The sequence below is a fragment of the Notolepis coatsorum genome, assembly GCF_963971535.1.
Source record: "Notolepis coatsorum genome assembly, chromosome: 4".
NCBI lineage: Eukaryota > Metazoa > Chordata > Actinopteri > Aulopiformes > Paralepididae > Notolepis > Notolepis coatsorum.
The window spans coordinates 154,504,309-154,527,560 of NC_140168.1; the positions used below are offsets into that span (position 1 = coordinate 154,504,309).

A 23,252-nucleotide genomic window follows, 5' to 3' on the forward strand; every position below is an offset into this window, starting at 1 on the left:
GGGACACTCCAGAACACAGCAGAAGCCACATCGAGCCCCCCACGCAAGGAACCCCAAAACCAGTCAGCGAACCGAGGGAGCCCAACGCTGAAGACCAACCAAAAACCCACCAAAGCACACGCAAGAGACCAATACCCAACTCCGGGGAAGGCACATGAAAGGTCCAGTCTAAGCCACAGGCGCCATAGGCTCCAACCAAACCTCCCCCGGAGTCGAACATGAGCCCCCCGCATGCGCCCCGAAGGACCCCGGCCAGCCCCCATCACTAAACTCCTGTTATAAAGACTGATCTAGTGTATATCGGTATCGGTATATCGGTATCGGTAAAAAAGCCAATATCGAGCATCCCTAGTTATAACGACTGGTATTGTGTTGCATAGATCAGTTATAAAGACTGATGTAATATTGTGTTGCAGAGATCAGTTATAAAGACTGATCTAGTGTTGTGTTGCAGAGATCTGTTATAAAGACTGATCTAGTATTGTGTTGCAGAGATCAGTTATGAAGACTGATCTAGTATTGTGTTGCAGAGATCAGTTATGAAGACTGATCTAGTATTGTGTTGCAGAGATCAGTTATAAAGACTGATCAAATATTGTGTTGCAGAGATCAGTTATAAAGACTGATCTAGTGTTGTGTTGCAGAGATCAGTTATAAAGACTGATCTAGTGTTGTGTTGCAGAGATCAGTTATAAAGACTGATCTAGTATTGTGTTGCAGAGATCAGTTATAAAGACAGCATGCTGACCTTTGAATAACCTTTATTGTTTCCTCTGTATAGGAATCTGTGCAGAGTAATTTATCACTGGTTCAGCCTCAGCACTAGACCTGCTGTTATTACTACTCAGGACAATGGGCTGCAATAGAGACGTCCAGTTTATTGGACACATCACACACGTACGCACGCACGCACACACACACACACACACACACACACACACACACACACACACACACACACACACACACACACACACACACACACACACACACACACACACACACACACACACACACACACACACACACACACACACACATTATCTCCCTTCTCTCCAGGCTCTGACCTCAGAATGCGACTATGTGACATTGATACCATTCTAATTTGTTGAAGTGTATTCTAAGCAGGGCTGCTTTAAATATGGTAATACCAGTGTCCTAGAATAGCTGATGAGGTTGAACAATTAACATTAACGAACAATATTAATATTAATACATATTTCCCCTTTCTACATGATCATTTCTCACTCACTGTCCCACACCCCCACCCCTCTCCCCCTCTCCCCCCTCTTTCTCTCAATGTCTCCCTCTCTCTCTATCTCTCTCTCTCTCTCTCTCTCTCTCTCTCTCTCTCTCTCTCTCTCTCTCTCTCTCTCTCTCTCTCTCTCTCTCTCTCTCTCTCTCTCTCTCTCTCTCTCTCTCTCTCTCTCTCTCTCTCTCGCTCTCTCACTGTCCCATATCCCATCTCTCTCTTTCTCTCAGGGCAACATGACCTTTTCTTGTGCAGAGTTGGTTTCGGTCGCCGTGACCTTCACCAGCTCCCAGAGCTTCCTTCAGTTGCCGAGGGGGACGGCATCATCATCATCATCATCATCATCAGGGGCCGTGTCTGTGGGGTTCCAGTTCAGGACATGGAACAAGGCAGGGCTGCTGTTGACCTTTGACCTCCTCCAGCAGGGGGGCGTGCTCTGGTTGTACCTGAGTGAGGCCAGGCTCCACCTCCAGATAAAAGCTGGCAGGGCCCTGCTGGAGCTGAGCGCAGGTCAGTCTAACCCTAACTCTGTTCCACAAGGCTGGTCTAACCCCAAACATAACCTTGTCTATGGTAGTTCCACAAGGCTGGTCTAACCCCAAACATAACCTTCTCTATGGTAGTTCCACAAGGCTGGTCTAACCCCAAACATAACCTTGTCTATGGTAGTTCCACAAGGCTGGTCTAACCCCAAACATAACCTTGTCTATGGTAGTTCCACAAGGCTGGTCTAACCCCAAACATAACCTTGTCTACGGTAGTTCCACAAGGCTGGTCGGGTCCTGCTTTAGCTCATTGTAGCTCAGTAACACAGAATGTCCAAGAATCAACACAAGAACTAAAAGATTTTTTTTTATTTTGGTTGATTTTCTAGGATAATTTATAAAAATGTGTGTGTGTGTGTGTGTGTGTGTGTGTGTGTGTGTGTGTGTGTGTGTGTGTGTGTGTGTGTGTGTGTGTGTGTGTGTGTGTGTGTGTGTGTGTGTGTGTGTGTGTGTGTGTGTGTGTGTGTGTGTGTGTGTGTGTGTGTGTGTGCACGCTCAGGTTCAGGTCTGAATGACGGCCAGTGGCACTCTGTTGAGCTGAGTGCCAGGCCGGGTCGTCTGACCGTCGCTGTGGATAAAGAGGAACGAGCTCAGGCCAGCCCCTCATTTCCTGTTACCACAGGAAGTCACCTCTTCTTCGGTGGTAAGAGTGTAATTTGTGCATGACGTTTACTTTCTAAAGTTAACATGTTATGTTAGTTATTTCGTGAATGTTATGTAGGACTTGTCAATATGATGATGTCTGGAATCAGAGGAAACGCTACAGGCTGCACTTGAATGTACAGGCTGGGGGGTGTTCCGAGATAACACAGATAACATTAATGACTACACGGAGACAGTGCTGGACTTTGTTTGTACTTTGGTGGAAGAAACAATCCCCACTACCACAATTAGAGTTTACCCAAACCAAAAGCCCTGGGTAGACAAATCCGTCCGTGAGGCTCTGAAAGCGCGCACCTCAGCCTACAACGCCGGGCTTGTGGCAGGCAACATGAATGACCACAAGGTGGCGAGATGCAACGTCAGGAGAGTAGTAATAGAGGCAAAGAGGCGCTACAGGGATACAATTTAACTTCAATATGAACAGGCTGACTCTAGAGCTATGTGGCAGGGCCTCAGAACGATGACAGATTACAAAGGCACCTCCATCAAGCTGAACAGTGACATCTCCTTAGCAAATGATCTCAATACCTTCTATGCAAGGTTTGAGGCTGGGAATAACAGCACCAGCCTACAAACCACTGCAATGGAGGGGGGGGGACACTGCTGATGGAGACTCAGTGTTCAGGGTAACAGAACATGAGGTGAGGAGGACCTTTAAGAAAGTGAATATCAGGAAGGCAGCTGGACCGGACTGTATCCCCGGCCGCGTCCTAAAAGTATTTCCCGACCAACTGGCCCTGGTATTCACTGACATATTTAACCTGTCCTTGGAACAGACTGTCATCCCCACCTGTCTGAAGAAGTCCACTATTATCCCTGTACCCAAAAAATCCAAGCCTGCTTGCCTCAACGACTACCGCCCTGTAGCTCTCACCTCCATAGCCATGAAGTGCTTTGAGAAGCTAGTAAAGGGCTACATCCCTCCTCATCAACCTGGACCCCCTGCAATTTGCATACCGCCCCAACAGGTCCACGGAGGACGCCATAGCCCATGTGCTGCACACAGCAGCATCACACCTGGACAAGAGGCAGGGGAACTATGTGAGAATGCTGTTCATCGACTACAGCTCAGCATTCAATACCATAGTCCCCTCCAAACTCATAGCCAAGCTCAGGGACCTGGGCTTGAACTATGACCTCTGCCAGTGGGTCTTGGACTTCCTGACGGGCAGACCCCAGGTGGTGAGAGCAGGCAACTGCACCTCCTCATCCATCACTCTCAACATAGGGGCCCCCCAGGGCTGTGTTCTGAGTCCCCTCCTCTACTCCCTGTACACACATGACTGTGTGGCACAGTGGAGCAACAACATAATCATCAAATTTGCTGACGACACAGTAGTGGTGGGCCTGATCTCTGCAAACGACGAGAGGGCCTACCTGGAGGAGGTCAAGGTTCTAGCGGGATGGTGTCAAGAGAACAGCCTCTCCCTGAACATCAGCAAAACAAAGGAGATGATTGTGGACTTTAGGAGGTCGGGGGTCAGGGACTACAGTTGTTGTGAAGAAGGCACGGCAACGCCTCTACTTCCTCACGCGCCTAAGGAAGTTCCAAGTCAGTCAGAAGATCCTTAAGAACTTCTACTCATGCACAATAGAGAGTATCCTGACAGGCAATATCACCTCCTGGTTTGGGAATAGCACCGCACAAGACCGTAGCAGACTACAGAGAGTGGCCCGTTCAGCCGAACGCACAATTGGAGGGGGGCTTCCCACTCTCCAGGGCATTTGCACCAAGCGGTGCATGGGCAAGGCTAAGAGAATTATCAAAGACTCCAGCTACCCAAACAACTGCCTCTTTGAACTGCTGCGGTCAGAAAAGCGATACTGGAGTCTCATGGCAAGTACAGAGAGACTCAGAAGAAGCTTCTATCCCCAGGACATCAGGATGCTCAACGAACAATAACACTATGTAACAACCATCAAATGCACTCACAGCACAGACATACACATGCACTTTAAACAAACAACTCACTGCAGCACCCACTTTAACCACTTTAGAACACCTAAGCACACTTTATATTTATTGGTAAAGAATTTGCACTACAACCCATACCTCATTACACCTTACTGTAAATTGTACCTAAATTGTACCTCATCCCACCTCTGCTTTGCACTGTATAGTATATTGCAGTGCTTCTCAAACTTTTTCTGTCAGGCCCCCCTTTGGCGGACCAAAATATTTTGCCCCCCCCCCCCCCCCCACCCCCCCCCCCCCCTCGCCCCAACAAAATAGTCATGAAATGGGCCATGTTTAAATTGATTGAAATAACACCAATATCGTGACCTTTCAAATTGGCCCTATATTTTGTTTTCAGAGCTGTCATGGATGAAAAGCCAGCTTCACACAGATACTGTATGTGGTGCTGAATGGTATCAACACCTTAACTGCTGCATCATGAGATACTTGGTACTCAGCACCACACTCTGAAACTAGCTCTCTAGGTGGTATCAGATGAGATTTCAAAGAGTTCTTCCAAGAGTTTGGATGGAGATGTGTCAGGAAGCTTTGTCTCAATGTTGTCTGTAAAGGTTTTTTTTTACTTTTAACTTGGTGATCCTTTTCTGTGTTTTATTAAATAATGTTTTCAGATTTTGAGAAATGGTATTTTCATGGAGAACAGTGCAGCTGCAACAGATAGCACTTTAGTGATAATTTTCTGTAATAAAAAAATAAAATAAAAAAAAAGTAAAAAAAATTAATAAATATCAAGGCCCCCCCTGTCATGCTTCTGTGCCCCACCTGGGGGGCGCGCCCCCCACTTTGAGGAACATATACTATATTGTATGGTAACTCAGTTACTTCTACTCTACATTGAGCATTGTATATATAGCACTTTTGTCTACGTACTTGACTTCTATTTTATACTTGCTATACTTATTTTATACTTATCTATTTTTGCCTAGCACAGTCTCTGGAGCGTAACAGAAAGAAGCATTTTGTATAAAAGTATTCTGTACTTCTGTATGACAACTAATAAAGAAACTTGAGAAACTTGAGCCTGTCCTTCTTTTTCCACTTTCTTTCCACCTGTTCTTTTCTTCCTTCCTTCTCTTCCCACTCTGTTTTCTCCTCTGTCGTTCCTTCTGTTACCTGCTTTTCTCCGATCGCTCCTCACCTCCATTCTCTCCTCTCTCCATCCTCTCTCACTACTCCTCCTCCCCCCTTCTCTCTCACTGCTCCTCCTCTCTCCCTCCTCTCTCCCCTCACTCCTCCTCTCTCACAGCTCCTCTTCTTTCCTCCTCTCTCTCTCCTATCTCTGCCCCTCCTCTCTCTCCCTCCTCTCTCTCTGTCCCTCATCTCTCCCTCCTCTCTCCCTCCTCTCTCCCTCCTCTCTCGCTGCCCCTCCTATCTCCCTCCTCTCTCCCTCCTCTCTCTCCGCCCCTCATCTCTCTCTGCCCCTCCTATCTCCCTCCTCTCTCCCTCCTCTATCCTCCTCTCTATCTGCCCCTCCTCTCTCCCTCATCTCTCCCTCCTCTCTCTCTGCCCCTCATCTCTCCCTCCTCTCTCCCTCATATCTCCTCCTCGCTATCTGCCCCTCCTCTCTCCCTCCTCTCTCCCTCATCTATCTCTGCCCTCCTCTCTCCCTCTTATCCCTCTGCCCCTCATCTCTCCCTCCTCTATCTGCCCCATTCTCTCTCCCTCCTCTCTCTCCTCTCTATCTGCCCATCTCTCCCTCCTCTATATCTGCCCCTCTCTCCCTCCTCTAACCCTCATCTCTCTGTCCCTCCTCTATCCCTCCTCTCTCTCTGCCCATCCTCTCTCCCTCCTCTCTCTGCCCCTCCTCTCTCCCTCATCTCTATCTGCCCCTCTTCTCTCCCTCATCTTCCCCTCTTCTCTCCTCCTCTATCACTGCCCCTCCTCTCTCCTCATATCTCCCTCCTATCTCCCTACTCTCCCTCCTATCTCTCTGCCCCTCCTCTCTCTCTGCCCCTCCTCTATCCCTCCTATCTCTCTCTGCCCCTCTTCTCTCCCTCCTCTCTCCCTCCTCCCTCCTCCTCTATCACTGCCCCTCCCCTCTCCCTCCTATGTCCCTCCTATCTCCCTCATCTGTCCCTCATCTCTCCCTCCTCTCTCTCTGCCCCTCCTCTCTATCTATGCCCCTCCTCACCTCTGATTTCCTGCTCCTCTGCTTCCTCCTCCATCCTCTATTATGTAGGTGCATTTTATTACATTTAGTGATGTAACCTACTGCACACACACACACAACATACACACACACACACAACATACACAGACATGCACACATACACACACACACACACACATGCACACATACTATGTACACACACACACTTGCATGCACACATATTGTACACACACACACACACACACACACACACACACACACACACGCACACACACACACATTGTATGCACACATACACACATACACACACACACACACACACACACACACACACACACACACACACACACACACACACACACACACACACACACACACACACACACACACACACACACACACACACACACACTAGATTGAACAGTAAAAGCGCAGCCTGTGTTCAGGGCGTGGCCTTCAGCAGCTTCTCCCAACCACTCAGGAAAATACGACACGCCACAAATCACTGCTCTGCTCAGGTGGTGGGAAGCAGTGGCGTTGTTAGCCCTGGGCTTCCGGGGCTTCAGCCCCGGATGTTTTTCACCTAGCCCCGGAGCTGAAAAAAAGAAAGAAAAATTGTTTTAAATTTTTTTTCTTTTTTTTTCTTTTTTTTTATGGCAACATCCCCATTGTCTGTGCTGAATGTTTGTTAGCGTCTGGTATTTTCTGTTGTTTTTTAGTACTTTTAAACATCCATTGTTAGTAAGTAGTAGTTTTCATTTGATCCTATAATTCTTTCATTCACCGATTTGTAGACTTTTCTTTTTAGTGTCCTGAAAGGCGCCTTATAAATAAAATTGCATTATTATTATTATTATCATCCAGGAGGGAAAAGACACTTTGGATAGTAGGGACTGCATCTCTGCCTGTCCTGGCCAAGAAACACTTTGCAACTGTGATCTCCTCTGGCAGTAGTTGGATATTGTAATGTGTGGTGAGGATTGCAGCAATTCCACTGAGATAAACTGGTCTGAGGCTGGATAACATGCAGTATGCCTCTCATAAGTTGTTCTCCAACTCATGAGAACCTGCTCTCAAGCTCTTGCAGCATTCTGCCGAGGACTGGATAGAACAGTCTCTGTCTCAGCTGATCTCCTGAGCTGAGGTCTGAGCTTGTGCCACAAGATGACTCAACTACATACTCGTCCATCCTTTTCTGCTTCCTCCTTTGGTTGGTAGTATGTTCCTCAATCCCAAGGCCATTACATATGGCCTTTGTCCGGTCATACATGTCCACTGCCATCTCTGAGGTGCGATAACCTTTGAGTGTGTCCTGCACTGTGCTTTTAAGTAGTACAGATAGGTATTGAAGATGTGCACTTTAACGCAGCAGCACCTGGAGACATCCATACCCATGTCCAGTGTCCACTGACAAAGACATGCTCATGATACTGTGATAAACTATAATAAGCTTTTTCCTCGGATAGTCCGGTTGGTTTAGGGTGGTGTGAAAGCTCATTCACTCTTGCAAGTGAACCCTGTTGCGGTTCATTTGAGATGTGAATGCAAAGCGGACCAAATGCAGGAAAATACCCAAAAATTTTATAATCTTTTTATGAGAAGACTGAGACATATGTATATAATGAAACACACAATACAGTTTTTTCTCAATTGCTTAAGCACGATTTTGAAAACAGGGCCTGGTGTTTCAAAACACTACACACAATTAGCACAACCACACACACAATTATCAGAACACCTCAGATCCTTTGGTAAATTAAACACTGTTGTCAAAACTATACACTAATTTATAAAAACTACATTTAGTTACCATATGAAACACACGTTTCATATGACTTAATTCTGTTTGAACCAGTTACACACTGCTGTGCTTAACCTAAAACACATTTAGCAATTCTACTTCTCAGTGATTAGAGTACTGTAAGTGAAGTACACAGAGAATGTGCAAATATACAATAAATTCACCAAACACAACACAAGACCAATGCTGTAGACTGATGAAAATATAATTAATGTATCTCCATATACCCAAATCAACGATGCAGACTGATGAAAAAAAAACATTTTCTCTCCATATACCCAAATCAATGATGCAGACTGATGAAAATATAAATCTTCTCTCCATATAACCAAATCAGTCAACATTTCAACATGGAGAATCACAACAAAACATGTCCCAGTTTTCATGCTACTACAGCTCAGCAAATATCAGACAAACATAAAATACTGTATTCAGTACAGGTTAAAATGGCAGTAAAACAAAACAAAAATAGAAACAAGTTAAATAGAGTACAGAAAATACTAGACATTATCTCTTTGCCTAGCTGGATCTGGCAAGATATTTTTGTTGTTGTGATTCTCCATGTTGACATGTTGACTGATTTGGGTAAATGGAGAGAAAATTTATATTTTCATCAGTCTGCATCATTGGTTGTCTGGTGTAGTGTTTGGTGAATGTATTGTATATTTTCACGTTCTATGTGTACAGTACTTCACTCTTCATTCACTTGGTGTATCTACAATTAAGCAATGGTGTGTTTGTGAATCTGATGTCTGTGTTTAACCAATTGGCTCATATGTGTGGTAATTTGACATTCTGTGTCTAATGTAATGCAAGTGTGTTTAGTGTTTTGCAAATCAATGTGTGTATTGTTTTGCAACAAGTGTGAGGCTGACAATGGGCCTCATTCAACAATACTCTCTTATTATTTGTCTTATATTCCTGCTTACCTGTCTGTTAAGAGAACAATAAGAAAAGCCACCGCCACATTCATCAAGCCGTTCTTAAAGTCCAAATCTGTTCTTACCCAGGTTTTTTGAATGGTGAATCCCACTCATTCTAAACTGGATGCGCGTTCTCGCGCAAGTCATTTGCATACAGAGACACGCCTCGCGGGCTCATTATAATACGAGAGCCGTCGGTCTGCATTGAATATGAGCGGATCCCCCGGCCATATTCAAGCGCTGGAGCGCTTTGCGATGGATCAAAATTAGAAAGGAATCAAATGTATTGTCATCATACATCACTTATATAGTGGAATAGACTGTATTAATATAGTAGTAATATAATAGTAGTTGGCTAGTTGCATGCTTCTGGCCACCTCCCGCAGTGCGCGCATACACACGTACTGTAATACAGTATGACGTACATGCAAAATGAATCGTTCCAGCAAAGTACTGTACATTTAGTCATTTAGCTGACGCTTGTATCCAAAGCGACTTACAAGTTCTGTACGACAAGCCATCAGGAAGGGCACAACTCTATCAGCTGAGCAACAATGTTCATCAAAGTGTTGAGTGCTACAGTGTAGGTTAGTTTATTAGGACAAGTGCATGACAGTGCGGTTAGTTAGGGTTAGATATTTTTTTATTTATTTATTTATTTTTATTCAGATAATGGTTGAAGAAGTGCGTCTTTAGTCAACGGCGAAAGATTGGACCTGTTTCGGCTGTCCTAACTGGGGTGGGTAGTTCATTCCACCATTGTTGGGCAATGACTGAGAATAGGCGACTTCTCTTTGATGACCCTCCAGGAGCTTGGATAGGAGTAGGTCTGAGGCGGCCAGAAGATGCAGAGCATAGGGGTCTTGAGGGTGTGTAGTTAGAGACCATTGACCGGAGGTAGGCGGGAACGGTCTGTCTTGCATTGCTGGTAGGGTTAGCTCGCCTAGTGCAGCTTTCAATACACAGTAGCAGGAGTTGGTTGGGCTTGACGTGCGGAGACAGCTTGTACACGACCCTCAGCCTGTCTGGCCTCACGTGGTATGATGCTGCAATCCATCACCTGGAAGACAATAGGCGTGGGAAGAGGACTAACAAGCCAACTCCAAAACCCTCCCCCAGAGGTTAATTGGGTTTTTGCGTAGGGCCAACAACCCTACCTGGAAAAAAAGGACGTTACTAAAGCATCTACGATAATTCAAAACCAACTCGACCTGGGAAAAGAAGGGCTCCCACACAGGAGGCGCATGACGCCGTGCAGTGAAAGCCGAAAGGAAGGTGTAAGGCCGACTCCCCTCTTAACCCCCAGGAAAACCACCAGAATTGCCACATGGAACATCAGGACGATGTACGAACCAGGGAAGACAGTCCAGGTAGCACAGGAGATGAGGAACTACAACATTTCTCTCCTTGGCTTGTGTGAGACAAGGTGGCTACAAGCAGGACAACTGAGATTGGCATCTGGGGAGATGGTGCTCTACTCCGGTCATACAGAAGAAGGCGCCCCACACACGGAAGGGGTGGCCCTGATGCTGGCTCCGGAGGCACATCGCTCTCTCATTGGTTGGGAACCGGTGAACCCACGAATCATCACCGCCAAGTTCACCACTAAGAAGGACACCATCAGACTATCCATCATTCAGTGCTACGCGCCAACAAACGACACCGAAGACGAGAATAAAGACAATTTCTATGAACAACTGCAGGATGTACTGGACAGACGGAGAGAAAAAGATATCACCATCCTCATGGGTGATTTCAACGCCAAGATAGGAGCCAACAACACAGGCTACGAAGACATCATGGGCGTACATGGATTGGGGCAGATGAATGAAAATGGAGAAAGGTTTGCAGACCTGTGCTCCCTCAACCAACTGGTAATAGAAGGCAGCATCTTCCCCCACAAACGTATCCACAAGGCCACATGGAGATCTCAAGATCAAGTTACGGAGAATCAAATAGACCACATATGCATCAACAGAAAGTTCAGGAGGTCATGACAAGATGTACGAGTCAAGAGAGGGGCAGACGTGGCATCAGACCATCATCTCGTGCTGACGATCATACAACTACGTCTGAAGAAGTATGCCACAACCACCGGCGCAAGAACCAGATATGACGTTGGACTTCTTAGGAACAAAGAAATACAGAGTAGATTCCAGATCAGCCTTACCAACAGGTACCAGCAACTACAGGAACAGGATGAAGACACAGATGTGGACATAGAAACTCAATGGCAGCACACAAAGACGTTGTGGCTGGACACCTGCAAAGAAATATTAGGAAAGAAGAAGACAAAACACAAGGAATGGGTCTCAATGGAAACACTCCAGAAACTGAAAGAAAGAAAGGAGAGGAAAGAGAAACTGAACACAAGCAAAACAAGATCAGCAAAAGCAAAGGCACAGGAAGAATACACCCAAGCCAATAAGGAGGTGAAGAGTAGCATTAAGAAGGATAAAAGAGATCACATAGACAACTTAGCCAAACAAGCAGAAACAGCGGCAGGGCAAGGCAACATGAAATACCTCTATATGATCACCAGGAAGTTAGCAGGCAAGTTCCAACAAACGGACAAACCGGTAAAAGACAAACAGGGAAACCCACTTATAACAACAGAGGACCAACGGAGAAGATGGGCTGAACATTTCAAAGAACTACTGAACCAACCAGCCCCGACAGAGCCAGCGGACATTACACCAGCGGAGAGAACACTTCCAATAAACTGTGATAAACCCAGCAAAGCAGAGATCAAAAAAGCTATTATCTCAACAAAGGACGGAAAATCTGCAGGACCAGATGAAATACCAGCAGAAGCCATCAAGGCTGACTTGAAGACTGCGGTAGATATGCTTCATAGCCTCTTCACCAAGATCTGGGAGGAAGAAAAGATTCCAGAAGAATGGAAAGATGGAATCATAATCAAGCTACCAAAAAAGGGAGATCTCACCAACTGCAACAACTACAGAGGAATAATGCTTCTATCAGTACCGGGAAAAGTACTCAACAGAATTATACTGGACAGAATGAGTGTTGCTGTGGATCCCATATTTCGAGACCAGCAGGCAGGCTTCCGGAGCAACAGATCTTGCACGGACCAGATCGCCACCATGCGCATCATTATAGAGCAATCCATCGAATGGAACTCTCCATTATACATAAACTTCATAGACTATGAAAAAGCCTTTGACAGTGTGGATAGAGAGACTCTGTGGAAACTGCTGAGGTATTATGGTATCCCAAAGAAAATCATCACTCTGATTCAAAACACCTATCAAGGAACATCATGCAAAGTTTTACATGCAGGCCAACTGTCAGAGAGTTTTGAGGTCAAGACTGGTGTGTGTCAGGGATGCCTCCTATCGCCCTTTCTATTCCTCCTAGTCATAGACTGGATTATGAAGACCACCACAAAAGGAAATAAAAACGGCATACAGTGGACCCTATGGACACAACTGGATGACCTCGACTTTGCTGATGACCTGGCTCTCCTGTCACACAACTACAACCAGATGCAGGACAAGACAACCAAGCTGGCAACTACATCCCTTGAGACTGGGTTGAGAATAAACAGGAAGAAAACCAACCTAATGATGATCAACACCTCTACCAACAACACAGTCACAGTAGGTGATGAATCCATACAGGAAGTCAACTCCTTCACTTACCTAGGCAGTATCTTGGATAAGAAGGGCGGCACAGATGGCGACGTCACAGCAAGAGTAGGCAAAGCCAGAGCAGCATTCATCATTCTGAAGAACATCTGGACCTCCAAGGACATCGCCATGACAACCAAAGTGCGGCTCTTCAATTAAAATGTCAAATCCGTCCTTCTCTACGGTTCAGAGACTTGGAGAATGACGAAAAGAACATTGCAGAAGATACAGACCTTTATAAACAGCTGTCTGAAACACATCTTTGGGATCCGGTGGCCAAACAAAATCAAGAATGAGGAACTATGGCTGAAAGGAAGACAGGAACCAGTGGAGAAGCAGATCCTGAGACGAAAGTGGAGATGGATAGGCCACACTTTGAGGAAACCGGCTACCAGTACTACACGCCAGGCCCTGACTTGGAATCCCCAAGGGAAGCGGAAGAGAGGGCGGCCTAAGAACACCCGGAGGCGGGACACTGAGGCGGAGCTCAAGAGACAAGGAACTACCTGGGGAGGGGCAGAAAGGACAGCCCAAAGCCATGTTGGATGGAGAAAAGTCGTAGATGGCCTATGCTCCATTGGGAGCGATGGGCCTAAGTAAGTAAGTAGGCGGGAGCGGTTCCCTTTGCCGCACGGTATGCTAGGTCGAGGGCCTTGAAGCGGATTTGTGCAGCAATGGGGAGCTAGTGCAGGTCCCTATGAAGTGGGGTGACATGGGCCGACTTCGGTAGGTTTGAGATCAGGCGGGCCGCTGTGTTCTGAATGAGTTGAAGAGGCTTAGTGGCAGTGGCCTGGAGGCCAGCGAGCAGTGCGTTGCAGTAGTCGAGGCGGGAGATGACTGTTGATTGGACGAGGAGTTGGGTGGCTTCTTTTGTCAGGAAGGGGCGGATCCTTCTGACGTTGCTCAGGAGGAATCGGCAGGTTCTGGTTGTCGCTGTGATGTGAGCAGAGAAGTTCAACTTGTCGTCGAGGACAACACCAAGGTTCTTGGCGGTCGGGGATGCGGTCACAGCTGCATTCTCGACTGTGATGGAAAGGTCGGTCAGGGGGGAGGATTTGGCCGGCAGGTGGAGCAAACTGTAGGCTTTGTCAATACTGAACGACTGTGCATTGTCAAGAGCCAATCGCACAGGTTGCCTCATCTCATCTGGCAAATATATCTAGAGTCTGAATATCTCCGCATATATAGCCTGATGACTGGCAGTGCGCATAGTACAGTGCGTGCTCCAAGTCTGACTGGATGACACACATCTCTCTCAAATACATTCTGAGAACGGAATGCAGTTTCCGCGACGCAGGTCTTGATTGATTGATTGATTGAAAATTGTATTAACAGATTGCAGAATGGGTACAATACAGTACAGCTCAATACACACAATTGTTAACATATTGACGACCGGCCCTCGCCATCTAATATGTGGCTGGAGGACAACGCTTTGTAAACAAACCGATGTACTTTTGGATAGCTATATATATACTTTATAGTATTGCTATCTGTCCATTCTCATTGTCACTTGAGTGCATAAACTGTGCCTTCATAATGGCTTAAAGAAAATTAAAATCCATCGGTTGGTTGTCATTTTATAGCGTCGTGAATATAAGCTTTATCGCAGTTTTCATCTCGTATTTTTTCTGGAAAGCTATTTATAGGGCTAAAGGCTAGTCATGTTATATCGAACGGCATTTATGTTGTATATATACGAATGAAATAAAACAAACTGCTTAGCATCCGGACTATTACAGAGCATCTATGAATGAAATGGGGGGCGGCGGGGGACGCCGATTAGTATTATTGATTAGCAATACAGTGTGCGTTCAAGTAGCCACATTCACTGATCGATCGCTTGCGTTTTACAACAATGTCCAATCCGGCTGTAATTTGGGGGAAGAGTGTCCTACCGTCAGCCCATGTGATCGCCGGCAGCATTTCCCCATTATTCATCGGCATCTGGTAGATCGATATGTCCATTGGCTGATCATAAATTCCATTATTCCAGGCTGAAATCTGTGCTTCGAACCGTGATTAACGGTGGAGGATGTTCGCTTGGGATCCATGCTCATATGAAACGCCCATAGACAGTAAAATATATTTTTTTCCCATTCGCCCTCAATGATACTGCAGTGGAGCGATGGCGCCCCTAAGAGGATCTGGCCGGTATTGCATGTCGCCGATTTCAAGGAGGCGGGTAAATCTGCAGAGGTCGATCAGGGATCTTGATCCGTTTATTAATATGGAATAAAACAATAACAACTTGCCACAAGTTAACTCGTGGCTCTGGTCCTCAACGCATGGCACCGAAACCCGAGTTAACTCGTGGTTGGGCGGCAAAGTGTTAAGGGGATGCAGACCAGAGAAAGACTTTCGTCTTGTTTACATAAGGGTCCCCCATTTTCAATTCATCATAACATATATGACTTACATGACATACAGATAGACAATACTGCTACATCTATACATTTATGACATACCAGATTTACAAATACAGTACTGTTTGTGATACAAAAAGAGTAAAAAAAAGAGAGTATATACATTTGGGTAGGTGGGGTGGGGTGTGGGGGGGGAACTGTACAATGGAGGTGGTTGGGTGGGTGGGCTGGGGTGGGGGGGGATGGGTAGGCGGAGTGGGGATAACTGTACATTGGATTATCGACAAAACCTTACTTGGTCCAAGAAGAGGGTCTCGTGTATTACTGGGTTTAAGTCAGTTGTTTATTTATTTATGTTTTACTGTTTGCATACGAGGTGGTCCACAAATGTTCTTGATAACAATCTAGTGGTCCGCATAAAACAGAAGTTTGGGAACCACTGATATAGACGATGAATGAATGAATGAATGAATGAATGAATGAATGAATGAATGAATGAAAACTTTATTTAACAGATTGCAGAATGGGTACAATACAGTACGGCTCAATACACACAATTGTTAAGGGGATGCAGACCTGAGAAAGACGTTTGTCTTGTTTCCATCATGGTCCCCCATTTTCAATTCATATAGACATTTATGACATACACAACATACATGACATTTATGGCATAGGGACATATAGGTATTTAGTACTGATACATTTGTGACATAAATGGTATTCAAAAATACAGTACTGTTACCCCTAGATCCTGACAGAGTATATACATATGATGGGGAGGGGACTGTACATTAGGAGGGGGTGGGTGGGTGGGAGAGAGATATACATACGGCGGGGAGGGAATATATACATGCGGTGGGGAGGAGACTGTCTATTAGGAGGTGGTGGGGGTTTTGGGCATTTACGGTGGCCAGTTTCGAATTGCAGCCTCCCGTAGGTGCTCTTTAAGAGCGGTTTTGAATGTGGGTAGGGATTCACATTCCTTTACAGCTTTAGGTAGGGCGTTCCACATTGATGTGGCATAATTGCGAAACGTATTTAGTCCCTTGTTTGAGCCGAATCTGGGTTTAACATGATTTGTTGAGCTTCCTCTGGTGTAGTGGTTGTGGTATTCACTGACCTTTGGGAAGTATTTTGACATGTACATGGGTACCTTAGTCATATAGTGTAGACCAGGCCCATTGCAAGTTGCTGTACTCTGTCGTCTACTCTAAGCCATCCTAGGTTGTCAAAGTGGGCAGGGGTGAGGTGGGTTCTGGGGGTAAGGTTAAGTAGTATTCTGACCAGTTTGTTGTGTGATGTTTGTAATTTTGTTTTAAGCGCCTTTGAGGTGCTTTGGTACCATGAGGTGCACGCATAGTCGTAGTACCCTTGAATGAGTGCTCCTGCCAGAGTCTTCAGGGTATTCTTGTTTACCAGAGAGGCGATCCGGTACAAGAATCTAGTTCGTTGGTTGACTTTTTTTATTACATTGGATGCCATTTTGTCACATCTCTAAATCTCTAAATATGCGTTCTATGCTACGTATACAGTACTGTATATCTGTATGTCATGTCATAAATGTCATGATATATATCTGTATATCTGTATGTTGTGTATGTCATAAATGTCATTATGAATTGAAAATGGGGGACCCTGATGTAAACAAGACGAAAGTCTTTCTCTGGTCTGCCTCTCCTTAACAATTGTGTGTATTGAGCTGTACTGTATTGTACCCATTCTGCAATCTCTCATAACTGTTCTAACAGCAATATATAATCCATTTCAGACAGAACACACACAATAAGTTATAATAATAATAATAATAATTATTGAAAAGTTCTGTATTTTTAAAGTCGTATTTGGGGGCAATTAACCAATGGTATGCTTTTTTTATTACATTTTTATTTTGGGTAAGAGTTTCTTATTTCGGTAAGAGTGCTCTCGACCACTCTTATAATTTGTTCTTGCCTGAGAAAAAAGCAACAATAAGAAAACTTTGCTGAATCCCAGGTAAGAACAAAGTAAGAGGAAATGCTAGTTAAGAACGAAATCTGTTCTTATATTGTTTCATGCATGAGGCCCATTGTGCTTATAGGGGTGCAAATCTGGGCCTATGTTTTGCTCCTTGAGTGTAAGGTTTTGATAATTGTGTAATACTTTTGATTTGAGTGTTTATGCAATCGAAGAAAACTGTAAAGACTATATATGAACTGTTTATTTCTTTTGTACATAGGCTGTGCATATGTTTGTTTGTTTGTTTGTTTATTTGCTTATGTGTATGATTCTTAACTGTGTTTTTATTTTGTTATTGGTGTATATGTGTGTATGTATGTATATGTATATATATTATATATGTATGTATATGTGTATATATGTATATTTGTACTCCTCTTGGACCAGATCAATGTTTTATCTGGCTAAATAAAGGTTAAATAAATAAATAAGAAACTGATGATTTGGTCCTGTTAACTTTGAATTGTCTATGGGGACTGCCCAGATCCCTCTCATGGACCTGGACCTCACTTTGAGAACCTATAATGTAGTTCTTCAGTATTCGTCTCTAATAACCCTCCCTCCCCCCCACCCCCCCTGGGCTGAAGCCCCCAATGCGTTCTAACCCTAAAAACGCCCCTGGTGGGAAGGTCTTCTGCGTGGGGGTGCAGACGTGCTGTCTATAATCTAGGCTACAGTATAAGCTCTATTTATCTCTCCCTCCCTTCTCTCAGTTTCTCTCGCTCTCTCTCACACACACACACACACACACACACACACACACACACACACACACACACACACACACACACACACACACACACACACACACACACACACACACATAATAGTGGCGTAATGGCAGGCCCCGGTGCACGCTATAGCGGGTTATAACTAGTTATGAACGCACACACATACACGTACACGCACACACAAAGACATAACTTTAAATATTTTACCAATAATGTTTTGGAATTTACAGTCAAAGTGACTTATTGTATTGGGGAGGGAGAGGGGAAAGCTACACATCAGAGCCAGTAAACCGCTCCGTGGTTTGATTACACCTATATATCAGTTATACACACTGTAACACATCTTCTCCACCACGCCCAGAACATGCCATTAACGCAGGAGTCTGCACTGCATGCACACATCAACTGGTGCAATATCAATAATGTGAAATCGCCCCTCCTGCTAGTTATTATGGATGTAATCTTTAAAGTATTATCATCTTTTAATAGCCATGAGGTCGAAGCAACCGGAAAGAAATCCCTTTATTATTATTATTATTATTTTTTTTTTTTTTATCTTTATTTAATTGTTTTGTCTGTGGTAACACAATTAAATTGGTATGTTCTGTTTTATTGTTTGGGTTATTTCCATTGTTGTTATTGTTGTTGTTGTTGTTGTTACTATGTCCTGTGAAGTCCTCTTTATTGTTGTTATTACTGTCTTTGTGTTGTCTTGTTTCATGTAAAAGAAAATAAATAAAAAAATGTGATCACAAAAAAAGTAATAGCATCTGAAAGCCTCTAAATGTAGACTTCCATTCTGGTGTGTTGTCGATAATTCTTCATCCAATCAAGAAGGTCACTGTGCAATAAAGGCAGGTGTGTCACTTGTCCGTGGGTCATGTTGTTCCGTAGCCACGTCTTGAGGTGGGGAAGGGTGGAAGAGGCTCGGAGGAAAGTGTCGGAAAGTGGTGTTGTCCAGCAGGGGGCACTCTGTCCTCTGGACTAGTCAGTAACAATGCCCCTGTTATGGTGATAGGGACACCGTAAAGCTACGAGTGCCATCCTTCGGATGAGACGCTAAACCGAGGTCCTGACTGAATCTCGGTCGTTGAACCCAGGACGCCTAACGCAGGACGTTCCTGGCAAAATTCCCAATCAGGTCTCTGACATCAAGGCCACCTATTCATCCCTTCCCCTTAATTGGCTGATATCAATCCCTGTCTCCTGAGCCGTTCAGCCATTGTGTAGTGTGATGTGTGCCTGGTGCCAGTGTATGGTCATTGAGCCTGCATAGCCCAAGGTTGGGTGCTACCAGTGGTGGTGAAGGAGGCCATTTCCACCCTACATTGTGGGGAGCGCTTTGAGTGTCCAGAAAAGCGCTATATAAATGGTATGATTTATTATTATTAGAGGAAGCTGTGGAGGAATTTAGCCGGATCAATGAATGTATTCAGTCAAATATAGACTTGGTTAACACAGGTTTATTTAGCTCAAACAGAGTATCAAGTACAAATAGGTCGAGAGTTATTGCTGGATGACTCCAGGAGAGACACCGGCCTAGTATCCCCCCAAAGAGCTCCTGAATCATGTTAAAACGTAGACCTTTATAGTCCAGAGAAGAGGGGTTGTGGCCAGGTGAGATAGGAAAGATTGGGTTGGAGGTTTGAAGGAGGGAGGAGGGGTGAGCTAGGAGGGGGGTGGTTTATGTGAGTTGAAGTGGGGGAGGAGGTGAGAGACAAAGGGTGGTGATTGATTGACATGGGGAGGCGAAAGGGTTGAGCTAGGAGGTTTTAGATGAGTTGGGGAGGGCTGGGGTTGAAGGGGGGAGGACCATATTATTCCACAAAGCGGTGGAGACAGGTTGACATACTGTAGACCAGTGTTGTAGTACTCAAGTCTGAGTCCTGGACTGATTTTCAGGACTCGTGTCTCGACTTGGACTTGAGCATTGCTGACTCTGACTTGGACATGAACTCGAGCATTGACTGCATTCGGACACTTTTCTGGGTGCCTGTTAAGAGGTTAATTGATAAATACCTTATTTTTATATTTTTTTTATCCACTTTTTCTCCCCATTTTCTATTTTTCTCCCATCCCAATTTCGTCTCGCCAATTCTCCCTTCAATTCTCCCCTCCTCTGTCTCGAACGTTGCTAGACTATGCCTCCCACGGTCGGCTGCAGTGAGGACCAAGCCTTGCATCACGTGTGTCCCCTCCGGTACACGAGGAGGCAGCTGTCGCATCTTTTCACCTGTACAGCGCGATCTCTCAGTGGCGAGGAGTAACGCGTGGGAGGCTCACGCTGCCCCCATTACTTCCTGATTCTGCTGTACAGGCGCACCAACCGACCTGTAGGAGTCGCTGTCCACAACGTCCAATCCCCACCCACCAGCTTTCCCACCCCTAACATTGCCAATTGTGTTAGTATGAACGACCAGCCAAGCTGGTAGCAACGCCGAGAGCTGGGCTGGAAACCCAGCATCTCCTGCGTTAGTGGCGAGTGCCTTGCCCACTGTGCCACTTAAATAAATGTTTTTTATATCTCCTAATCATTTGGCATAATATATTGAAACTTCGGTGTTGCAGTGTTGAGTGCATAGTAGTAGAGACATAGTTGTGTAGTAGGAAGAGTGCATTATAGTATAAGTAAGAAGGTTAGTGTCTTTTTGTTTTTTTCTTCATTTCTTTCAGACCTGAGTCTCTTACATTTGTGGCATCGATAACAGTTTTCTCTCTCGTAGCGACTTGCAGTCTTTCTTGATTCTTGCTCAGTTGTCACAAGATCCAAGGCCTCATTGAACTTACGGCGCCTCTGCCGCTCTTCTACATCAGTCACAATGGCCTCTGTCTCCTCTGTATCCCTGTAATGGGGCAGGTTTGCTGCTGGTTCATGGACGAAGGAACATTTGAAGATTGTTTATTTTGGCATAAGCGGTCAATTTGTAAGTCATCTCCTGGACAAACCCATTGTCTCTCCGTGCATGCGTCTGCTGTTGTAGCACTCTCACACATCCCAGTGACCCCTCACGCTTGCTTTCTCACTCTGGAGAGTTCTGGCGACGGTCTTGCATGGTCCAAAAAGGGCCTCACAGCTCAAAAGGCCAAATAAAACTCTTGACTTGACTTGACTTGAAGATGTACTGGCTTTTGTGGCTCGTTTGTAGGTCCACTTCAATTAATTGTGCTAAGCTAGGCTAACATGCAGCCAGATAGCTTTCTATTGAACGCACAGAGAGGAAACTGGTATCTATCTTCTTGTCTCTCTCTCTGGAGAATACGCTAAGCAAATTTCCCAACATGTTGGCGTGTTCCTTTAAGTCTCCTACTATAAATGATCTCGTCTTTCTATCGTGATGTCTTGCTTTGCAACAGAAGAAGCAAAAAGCAGCATCTCTCTCCACGACACAATGCAATCATTTCCACTTGGTAAAAATGCCAGAAGGTCTCTGTTCCAATTCTTCTCCCAGGAAAACGCACGTCATCAAATCCAATATTAGCTGGAACACACGGCTGTGACTCCTCCGGCTCTGTGTTGGCTAGCTTGTGTGTGTTAGCCGCTGACCCACTCGCTCCTATACTGTCTGGGCTGCTGACAGCTCGGCTGTCTGTGGGAGAAGTAGAAGAAGGTGCTGCATCAGCATCTTCTAACTTCATCTTCTAACTCATTTTAATCATTTTTGGTAATGGAATGTTGTAGGCTAGCCTTCAAGCCACTCAGCCACTCAGACTGAAGCTTTTGCAATTGTAATAATGTCTGTACTGACCCTTTTGTGAACTCTAGCAATCTCCATTTATATATATATATACCCCTCTCTCTGCACCCTTGCCTCTGCATGGCTGAATGAATAATAGAACACAATGACCACAGCTGTTTCTGTCCTATAGTAAATCACAGTTGCCTTCATAGTCTGTATAGTAAATGACATGTGGTCAAAAAAGTCAAAGTCTTAGGGCGCTTTCACATATAGTTTTGGTGGACTCGGTGCGGACTCTGTGCGGTTCGGTGGGGGAAGTTGCAACATTGTTGCATTCTTCATTTGGTTTGTCTAAATCAAATCATATTTATTTGTAAGGCCCGACAACACACGTTAATGTCCCCATGGGCCGGACACGTCTTCTTTAAACAAGTCAAGAAGAAACATAACAATAAGTCAAGAACAAAACAAGAACACCATAAGGTCCAACAAATTTAAAATAAATGCAAATAAATAATAGAATGCAAGCACTCCCAGACATACCCCACGTGAAGGTAAGGAAAAACTCACTAAAACCTAACAATAGGGAAAAGATTCTCCACAGGCAGTGTGGAGGAGAGAAACCTTAGAAGGGCCATTCTTAGATGTCGGTGATAGTAGTGTTGCAGACTAACAGTTGGTAAGCATGCACTCATGTGTGTAGTGAAACACAGATGAGTGCATGCAATATCAACTGAACATTTTGAAAAATTAAAGATAGAGCTGATAGCGATAGCAACTGAACATTTTTGAGAGATTAAAGATAGAGCTGATAGCGAATCTATTTGAGGCACAGGGGCGACGCAAAGAGGGTCGCATCCTCCCCGTCTTAATCACGGGACGTTCAACACTCCGGTCATCGCTCCGAGACAGCCGGAGACAGGGAGATGGGGGGGCGGCGCAGAGAGGGTCGCAACCTCCCCGACATCATCGCGGGACGTCCAGCACTCCGGTCACCACTACGAGACCGCCGGAGACAGGGAGACAGGATGGCACGCAGAGAGGGTTGCATCCTCCCGGTCTGCATTCACATTGCAATTTGTCAAGCGCACCAAACTTTCTGAACAATGTCACACGGTCGAAAAGGGCGCTCGTCTATTGGACACAATAGAGTGGAAATGTGCGTGTGTGACTGCGAGCCCTAACGTGTGTGCGTGCGCGCGCGTGTGTATGTGTGACTGCGAGCCCTGTCTGACTCCAGATCAGCGGAGGCGTCACAATTTTCAGTCGGTGGTAGGGTGACCAGGTGTCCCGCTTTTGGTTGTACTGTCCCACCATTTGACCGAATGTCCCGTGTCCCGCATGTTGAGAGGATGTCGCTCTTTTCGAAAAAATTCAAAAAACATGGGTCTAAAAGCCCCTCCCTACAGTAAACGTAGCAACCCGCCTCTTGTCCACACACATTGCTCTGCTCGTGACGCTACCTCATATCGCAGATCTGATTGGTTAGGTAGTAATTTAGCTCTCTGCTCATGAGAGTCGTGACTCACTTCCTATTTGGTCCGCGTTTGGTCCCATG

At 45.3% G+C, this 23,252-nt stretch overlaps 1 protein-coding gene across 1 annotated transcript in view; it reads left to right on the forward strand.

The window, feature by feature from the left end:
* Positions 1 to 23,252, forward strand: part of cntnap3 (contactin associated protein family member 3) — a gene marked incomplete at both ends in the record, with an annotated part of 430,462 nt that overhangs the window by 154,572 nt on the left and 252,638 nt on the right. The window contains 2 exons of the mRNA XM_084312145.1: positions 1,483 to 1,762; positions 2,297 to 2,440. Coding sequence (XP_084168271.1) covers positions 1,483 to 1,762; positions 2,297 to 2,440 — 424 coding nt within the window. The remainder of the gene's footprint in view (positions 1 to 1,482; positions 1,763 to 2,296; positions 2,441 to 23,252) is intronic.